Source organism: Sardina pilchardus, chromosome 3, assembly GCF_963854185.1.
Source record: "Sardina pilchardus chromosome 3, fSarPil1.1, whole genome shotgun sequence".
NCBI lineage: Eukaryota > Metazoa > Chordata > Actinopteri > Clupeiformes > Clupeidae > Sardina > Sardina pilchardus.
Window position 1 is genome coordinate 2,011,834 of NC_084996.1, and position 9,629 is coordinate 2,021,462.

A 9,629-nucleotide genomic window follows, 5' to 3' on the forward strand; every position below is an offset into this window, starting at 1 on the left:
TACTGAGAACATGTTTGTCCTCCATCCTACAAAGTTTGGCCTGCATATGAATAATGCTTTTCATTATTTTAATGCCCAAACACTGCTTCTCAGATAATGTGATTTTGCATTTCAAGGGCTGAAAATTATATGAAGATGTAGGATTTTAACAGAAATACTTGGTTGTGAGTGCCATTCTTGACATAGACTAGGTTTGAACCAAATATGAGATATTGGAGCAACAACCTTATCTGATTGACACAGACTGACCCAAATATCACCAAATGTCACCAAACATTTTCAGGATATTAGACATTCATGTCATTTGGACCATGAAGATGTAACATTTTTCAACAACTTAATTTTCAGTGAACTTGGTGGTGTGTGGGAGTGATGGACCAGCGAAGGCCTCCATATCAACCCTCCTACTGGGCCACAGGGAGGGGACTCCAGAACCTGTGTGTGAGAAGACTCCAGAACCCAGCCCCGTGTGTGTGAAGACTCCAGAACCCAGCCCTGTGTGTGTGAAGAGGGAGGGGGAAGTGTGTGGGCGGCGGCTCACTCTGGTGGAGCTGCCAGCTCTAAGCGGGACTCAGCTCTCAGAACAGGAAGTGATGCGCGAGGCCCTCCGCTGTGTGTCTCTCTGTGATCCTGGAGTCCACGCGTTTCTCCTCGTCCTCCCCGACGGCCTCCTCACTGATGCAGACAGAGCAGAGATGGAGCAGATCCAGAGAGTGTTCGGCCCCAGAGTCAACAGACACGTCATATTTCTCATAAACCAGCTTCCTGAGCACAGAACGGCAGAATTAGACGAGGCCACTATGAAAGCTATTGAGAGTTTTAGAGGGCGACATCATTTATATGGCACAAACTCAATGTTGTTGGAGAGAGTAGAGCAGGTGGTAGAAGAAAATGGAGGATCTTTCTGCACATCCACATACCTTAATGAACAGGTGGGAGAAATCCTGAAATATAAGACTCGTTTGGAAGAGATCATGGGGATCCAGTTAAGAGAGACACAGATTCGACAAGGTAACTTTTTCATAACTCTGTACATTTTTCATAATAGAGTCACTTTTCATGTTATTCTTTTCTGGTGTTTTTCTTGTTTGTCATTCATTGTCAACATCTCAAAATTACACTTGCACTGCCCTGTTTACATAGTCTGGCTAGCGCTACCACTTCTCAATGAGACTCAATGGTCTGGCAACCAAACATTAATTTTTTCGTATTTGAAAAAATCCCAGATCCATTCATTGGATGTCTATTAAATGTGTCTGTGCATACTGTAGTTCATCATCGTCTTGCTTTCCCCCCTGTTCGGTGATTGGTCCCCTATCTGAGGCAAAAATTAGGGCGGTAGTTTCCAGGCTGCCTCAGCAGCGAAGGCAGCATGGGAACACCCAGGCTCCGTTCGAATCGGGAAAACCTGCTGCCTTCTAAGATATCTAACTAGAGAGCAAGGCAGCGAAGGCCGTTCGAAACCGAAAAAAACAATTTTCGCTGCCTTCTAAGATATCTTAGAATTCCTGAGTAACGGTCAATTTTGAAGGCAGCATCGATGTACACTTCAAGCTGCCTTCTACCCATAATCCTTCGCGGCCACGTCTGAATCTCTGTGAAAACAAAACAAACATGGCTGCCGATATCGGTAAATGACTGCCGAATCTGTTGAAATGTCATTTGTGTGACGTTATTTAGCTTGGATTTGTGGAAAGTAGATTGAAAATAAACAATTTACTATCTGGTTATACCATTGTTGTACCCACTAATAACGCCTGGTCTGATATATTAGCTGCCAGTGAAACTATTTTATACCGTTAGCCTGCTAGCTTACATAGGCTAATTTAGTTTAACGTCAGGCTTTTGCTAACGTCATACTGTAGTGTTAACCAAAGATTCTAGAGTGCTACGCTCATTTTTAAACAACGCGTTTAATCTAAGGTCATGTCTAGTTAGAGAGCTCTCTATTTAGGGAGGGAGGCAGTAGGCAGCTGCCTTCCGATTAGAACGGAGCCCCAGACTACTGTTTACATGCAACTCCCAACAAACTGGTGCAGGGTCACAGGCTATATAAATATCAGATAAACATTGTGAGGCTGATGCTATCTCTCTTCCTGTTAAATTTCAGGTCTAAGAGAACACCCAGATGATCTCCGGATAGTGCTGCTGGGGAAGACTGGAGTTGGGAAGAGCGCTACAGGAAACACCATCTTGGGGAGAGGAGTGTTCGAGGCAAAAGCATATTTTGAATCAGTTACTAGCATGTGTCAGAGAGAGGCAGCTGAAGTAAGCGGGAGGCAGATTACAGTGATTGACACTCCAGGGCTGTTTGATACTGAGCGTGGTAATGAAGAGATCCAGAGAGAAATCACTAACTGCATCTCACTGGTACTACCAGGCCCACATGTGTTCCTCTTGCTGATACAAGTGGGACGGTTTACTCCAGAGGAGAGACAAGCAGTAGAGATCATTCAAAGCACTTTTGGTGAAAACGCCATAAAGTACACAATAGTGCTCTTCACTAGAGGAGATGATCTGGAGAATAAGCCCATTGAACAGTCTCTGGGAAAGCCTGGATCTTTTCTCAGGGTCCTCATTGAACAATGTGGTAATAGATACCATGTGCTCAACAACAAAGAGACCAAAGACCACACTCAGGTTTCTGCTCTCCTGAATAAAATCGACTCCATGGTGGCTGCAAATGGAGGAGGTTATTACACAAATAGGATGTTCCAGGAGATGGAGAGGGCTCTTCAAGAGAAAAGAGTGAGGGAGATGAAGGAGAGAGAGGAGGAGTTGATTAGACAAAAGGAGGACATGAGAAAGCAAAAAGAAGATCTTCAGGTGGAATTTAAAGCAGAGATGGGGAGAATGAAGCAGGTAATGGAGGAAGAAAGGCAGAATGCAGACAAAGAGAGGAGGAGAAGAGAAGAAGAGGAAGAAAAGAGGGAGAAAGAAAAGCAAATATGGAATGAAAATTATGAAAGACTTCAACAGGAAATGGATGGAATTAAACAGAAGAAAGAGGTAATAACAGCAGAGAAAATGGATCTGCTGGGAGAGATGGAGAGAATGAAGAAATCACTGGAGCAAAAAATCCTGAATGCAGACAAAGAGAGGAGGAGAAGAGAAGAAGAGTTCAGTGAAAGAGAGCAACAATTCAGAACTGAAATGGAGGAAAAAGAACAGCAGAAAGAACAGATGCTTACAGAGATGAAAAGAGAACGCGATGAATGGGAGAGACAGAAACAGGAGAGAGAGAAAAAAGATGAAGAGAAAGAGACAAAGAGGAAGGAAGAAGAACACAATTGGAATGAACATCATAACAAGCTTCAAAGAGAACTTGGGGAAGTACAGCATGGGAAAGAGGAAATGGAGAGAGAGAAACACAGCTTAGAAGTCAAACATGAAGCAGAAATTGAGAGAATCAAACAGGAAAGACAACATCAAGAGACAGAGATGAAGAGGAGAGAGGAGGAATCTAACAAGAGAGAACTACAACTGAAAGCAGAACTTAAAGAAAAGGAGGAGGAGAAGAGAAGGATGAGTGAGGAGATGAGAGGAGAACGAGAGGAATGGGAGACACAGAAACGAGAGAGAAAAGAAGAAGAGGAAAAGAGAGATAAAGAAAAGCAAATATGGAATGAAAACTATGAGAGACTTAAACAGGAAATGGATGGAATTAAACAGGAGAAAGCAAACATAACAATAGAAAAGAAAGACCTGCTAGGAGAGATTGAGAGAATGAAGAAAGCAGTGGAGCAAGAAAGTCTGAATGCTGAAAAAGAGAGAAAGAGAAGAGAGGAAGAGTTCAGGGAAAGAGAGCAGCGATTCAGAACCGAAATTAAAGAAAAAGAACAGCAGAAGGAAAAGATGCTTACAGAGATGAAAACAGAACGAGATGAATGGAAGAGACAGAAACAGGAGAGAAAGAAAAGAGACAAAGAGGAAGAGAGAAAAAGAAAGGAAGAAGAAAAAAATTCAAATGAGCGTTACAAAACACTTAAAAGAGAAATGGAGGAAGCACAGCCCAGCAAAGAGGAAATGGAGAGAAATAAAAATGACCTGGAAGTCAAATATAAAGCAGTGATGGAGAGAATTGAACAAGAGAGACAAACTCAAGAGAGGGAGAAGAGGATGAAAGAAGAAGCAGAGGAACGACTCAGAATAGAAATGAAAGAAAAGGAGGAGAGGGAGAGAAGAGAGACTGAGGAGATGAAAAAATACATTTTGGTCAGACTTGACCTGAATAAACAAATCACATCTGCAGATGCCCTTACAATATCACCACACTCAGTGCATCACCAAGGAGCAATTACTGACAAAGAGATCTTTTACAGGTTCCTGCAAAGGCTGTTGACAGGAAATTACAATGCAAGATACACGACAGTGAGAGAGGAAACCACTGTGAGAGGTCAGGGGAGAAGTGGTATGGGACTGGCCCAGATCCATCCAATGGATGTCCAGATGGCCGTGTTCCATCGTGCAGATCATTTCCTGAAGCAGCTCATGGTGACTAAACTCTCCCAGTGTCAGTATGCTCTGCCTCTGCTTGTGCCCAATCCCTCTACCCAGGAGATCGAATTTCCACTCTGGACATTTCACCAAATCAAGAAGAGCTGGAAGGTGACTAATACCAAAGGTGAAGTCATCAGCAAAAGTCAGTCAGTCTGTAAAGCGGAAACTCCAATGGTGGCTTTCTTTAGGTTGGGCTCTGTGTCTTCATCCAAGTCTCAGCTGATGAACAGCCTGATTAATGAGAAGCACAACACATTCTTCCACAGGAACTGTCCAGGCAGCAGCAGAACCAGACTACTACTGGATGGAGTGGTGGAGATTGCCTGGTACTGCCCCTCTGGGAGAAGAGATGATCTATTTACTGACTGTGTTGCTTTCTGTAATCTCCATGGTGATGCAGGAGCCAATCATGTTCAGAGGGACATCGTGACTGACATGGCCACAATAAATGTTGTTCTTTTACTTAAACTGGATATCACGATGGCAGAGACATCTTCCAAACCTGTGATCTATATTGTCACTGAAGATGAGGATCCCATTAGTGAGATTGGGGAGGGTAAATATAAACTAGGATTAAAGAACAGAAATCAGTCAGATGTATCAGCAGAACTAAGAGCAGTAATCAGACAGAATCTGTCAACGCACTCTCAGTCTCGCTGCTTCAAACTTGAGAATATGACACTTTACCCAGGGATCAAAGTGGACACTGAGAATGAGGACTGCAGAAGAGGTCTGAATGCTGCTGTCAAGATAATGCAGCTGCTGGAGGGAACCGACCCATCAACAATGAAGGAAGCATTTCTGCCCTGTCAGGGGAAAATGTGGCTTGACTGGAGTCAGAAGAATAAACAATTACATCGTCTCAGAGGAGGAAATATAGAGACTAATCAAAGCAAAAAACGGGAGGAAATGAGAGCAATCAGACAAAAGCAGAGGGCTAAAGGATCTAGTGAGCTTACAAAGCTGTTTATTGGACAGCTAAGGTCACTGCCAGTCACTGAGAAACAGTACTTTCTCAGGTGGGTTAGTAGTAAATTGGATGACTTCACTTCAGACAACCTCCATGCCCTCTATCAGGAGTATGACAGGAAATGGGGCATGGTCTTGGATTATAAAAGGACACATGTTAAATCAGATGAACTGGGGGTTCAACAACAACAACTGGAAGAAGTATCTGTCAGACTAAATGCAGCAACCTTTGGCCTTGAGCATATTTTCAGAGAAATTGGTCAGGTTTATGAATCAGTTTGTGTGGCAAAGAGAGCAAGAAACATTGACAAAAATGTATCTGACCTTCCTAAAATGGCAGCAGAGTTGATGATCTCTGGTCACCCAATGGAGCTGATGGATGGAGATGCTGCTCATGTTCCTCTGATCTGGGTTATTGCTGTTCTAGATGAACTCATCAAGATACTTGGAGACAAGAGAGTCTTTGTGCTGTCCGTTTTGGGGATCCAGAGCTCTGGGAAATCCACCATGCTGAACGCCATGTTTGGACTCCAGTTTGCAGTCAGTGCTGGCAGATGCACCAGAGGAGCTTTCATGCAGCTGGTCAGAGTGTCAGAGGAGATGAAAGCAGAGCTGAAGTTTGACTACATTCTGGTTGTGGACACTGAGGGACTTAGAGCTCTAGAACTAGCTGGGAAAGCCATAGTCCACCATGATAATGAGCTTGCTACATTTGTAGTTGGTCTTGGAAATATGACCCTGATCAACATCTTTGGAGAGAACCCTGCTGAGATGCAGGACATCCTTCAGATAGTTGTGCAGGCCTTCCTGAGGATGAAGAAAGTCAGACTGAACCCTAGCTGCATGTTTGTGCATCAGAATGTGACAGATGTCACAGCTGGAGAGAAAAACATGGAGGGAAGGAGACGTTTGCAGGAGAAACTGAATGAGATGACAAAGTTGGCTGCTGAGCAGGAAGTGTGTGATGCAGAGTGTTTCAGTGATGTTATTGCCTTTGACATAGAGACTGATGTGAAATACTTTGCACAGTTGTGGGAGGGCAGCCCACCCATGGCCCCACCAAACCCATCCTACAGTGAGAATGTTCAAGAGATGAAGAAAACTATTCTTTCACATGCCTCAAAATCCAGTGGTTCCACACTGAATGAATTAAAAACTCGTATTGAAGACCTCTGGAATGCTCTGTTGAATGAGGACTTTGTGTTCAGCTTCAAAAACACTCTGGAGATTACAGCATACAGGTCACTAGAGGAGGAGTATGGGAAATGGACCTGGATTCTTAGAAGTGAAATGCTGACAATTGAGGACCAGCTGCTTACAACAATTAACAACTACAGACTGCATACTGTGGATAAAGGTCTTCTTGTTGAAAACATTAGAGAGACCCTTCAAAATGTACAAAAAGAAATGAATCAGTACTTTGACAATGACAAATTAAGAGACATCTTGATTCAGTGGAAGATCCACTTTGAATTAAAAATTAAGGAATTGCATGGAGACCTTGTAGAAAAGGCAAGAACAAAATTAAGCAATGTTATTTCACAAAGGGACGCTTGGAAGAAGTTGGATGAGAAGAAGGAGGACCATGAGAAGAAGCTTTTTGAAAAAAGCAAAGAATTAGCCTTGAGGCTAAAACAGAAGGGAGTCAATGAGAGGGATTTGAAGGAGGAATTTGACTCCATGTGGAAAGACTGGGTCTCAGTTGAGTGGGTCTGAGTTGAAAAGCAATACCACCCCCATCAGCGACATCAACATAAGAGAAAATATGCTCAACATCCACTATGAAATCTTTGAACATGGCTTGGTGCAAGACTGTGAGAATGGTAAAAAATACAAATCAATAAATCGGGTAGGTGATTACACCGATTATGTGACAGTGACCAGAGGTTTTGGTGGTAAAATCCGAGATAAATTCCTTGGAGACAAACAATTATCACAGAAAGATAACAATTCAATAAAGGAACTCATCAATGATATCACCAAGCAGGCTGATAGGTTGGTGAAATCAAAACCAGTTAAGGTGACTGGCTACAATCCAAGTTACATTCAGGAAATAGTGCATCTAGTCACGACACTTGTGAAGGAATACAAACCAGCTCAAACTCAGTTTGATTTCAAGAAAGAGTTTAAGGTGGATCTGTCACTGTATGTGTGTGAGCGTGCAGTTGAGAAGTTTATTGAACTTCACAAAACATTCAGGGAAGCAAATGATCCTCACATACAGTATACCTAGAGAAAAAGAAGCCAGAGTACTACAAAGTCTTCCAGATATACAGTACTGTACAGGAGCAACGTCTGCTGCTGTGCTTGGTGACTTAATTTGTAATGAATTAATGGAGTCCATTCTGAGAAAGGCTTACAACAGAACCGCTACTGATATAGCAGGAGAAATGAAGGAGAAAATCCCAGCATTCAAAGGGAACAGATCTAACATGGAAAAACACATTCTGAAGTTACTGGCGGAGGAGGAGGACTTTGAGAAGTACATGACCTACATTGAGGATCCCAGAGAACATTTTGAATGGTTCATTGTAGACGAGGTTGAGAAATACATGAGCAAATGTACCACAACAGGCGAGCCCAACATTTTCATCATGATCAAAAATCACATAAAGGAATTAAAACAAATTGTTGTCAATGCAGCAGCAAGAGCTACACAGGAGGTTAAAGCTAATGAAGGAAATGCAGAGTTGTGGCTGCAGAGTTTCTCCGACAGCCTCTCAGATGTACTGGAGAACAGATGCACAGATCTCAGTGGTGAGAATGTCAACGACTTTGATCTTCTAGCAGACATCATTAAGAGGGAACTCCCTCTTGTCACAGATAAGCTGAAAAGTGACCTCCACAGGCTGGATGACCTCAACATGGAGATGTTCAGGGAGAGGCCTGACAAGATTATGATTAAACACTTCTGCCAGTGCTGCTGGAAGCAGTGTCCCTTCTGTGGAGCCATCTGCACTAACACAATAGAGGAGCATGATGTCGATCACATGGTTCCTTTCCACCGAGTATCTGGAATCAAGGGGTTTAAGAACGAGGGTAAATTCAGTCTTGATTTCTGCACCACCTTAGTCGTAAGTGACAAAAACTTTCAAAGCTATACCAGAGGGTATATCCCTTATAAGAGCTACCGATCAGCTGGAGGAAAGTACGCTGATTGGAGCATCACTCCTGACAATTCTGAGCTGCCTTACTGGAAGTGGTTTGTGTGGCGATTTCGGACTGAGCTGGAAGACCACTACAAAAGAGAAATGGTACCAGAAGTAGGAGATTGGAAGAATTACAGCAAAGATTATGCTATTAAGTCTCTGCATATCTGAAGGAGCAAATGTAGAATGGATTCATTAAGCCCTTTATTCACGTTATAGTAAACATTAGTGTCCAACAGTAGTTCAAGACAACGGCACTTTGCATTTTTAATGACCAAAATACATTTTTGATTGTGATCCATGTCGGATAACTGTATGTCAGGGAAAATATTCAAAATGTTGTTTCTTTTTTTTACATGATAATGATTATGATCACATGGATTTAGTGTTGATTTAAAATGTTAGTGTTTTATGTGGTTTTAATGTTGAATTGACATCAGTGGAATAATGATCATACAACAATATTGTCTGATGCGGTTTTAATGTTGATTTGGCATCTGTGTAAATTGTGATCATATAATGCTATTGTTTGATATGATTGTTAGTGTTTGAGGTGTTGTAGCCTAAAAATGGCTCAGGACAGCATATCTGACAGAGGTAGTGATTGTATGAGACCATTAGCCATTATGCCATAATTAAGATACTTCGGTAACACTTTATTTGAAGGGGTCTACATTAAGGTGTCATGTAGGGATGTAACGGTATGAAAATTTAACCCCATGGTTATAGTGACCAAAATTATCACGGTTTTCGGTATTATCACGGTATTTTAAAAAAAAGTGTGACCGTGTTTATTACATTAAAAATATAGGCAAACCCTTATTGCCTTCAGCAGGATACCGATCATTCACAGCAATGGCAATCCTTGTCTTTGCTCAACCCTCCACACACACAGAAAATGGCTTGTCTTGTTTCTATTGCATATTTTGAATATTTTGAATTCATAAACTTTATATATTTTGCTAATAGTTTATAATATGTTAGGATCTGCATAATTACTTATAGCTAAAA

General features: G+C 42.0%; 1 protein-coding gene across 1 annotated transcript; it reads left to right on the plus strand.

Annotated features, from left to right (window-relative positions):
• Nucleotides 1-4,403: 4,403 nt before the first annotated feature.
• Nucleotides 4,404-7,702, plus strand: LOC134077620 (interferon-induced very large GTPase 1-like). The gene is given in 2 exon segments (XM_062533321.1): nt 4,404-7,167; nt 7,169-7,702. Coding segments are annotated over 2 exon segments (3,288 nt in total). The 5' UTR covers nt 4,404-4,413.
• Nucleotides 7,703-9,629: the final 1,927 nt, after the last annotated feature.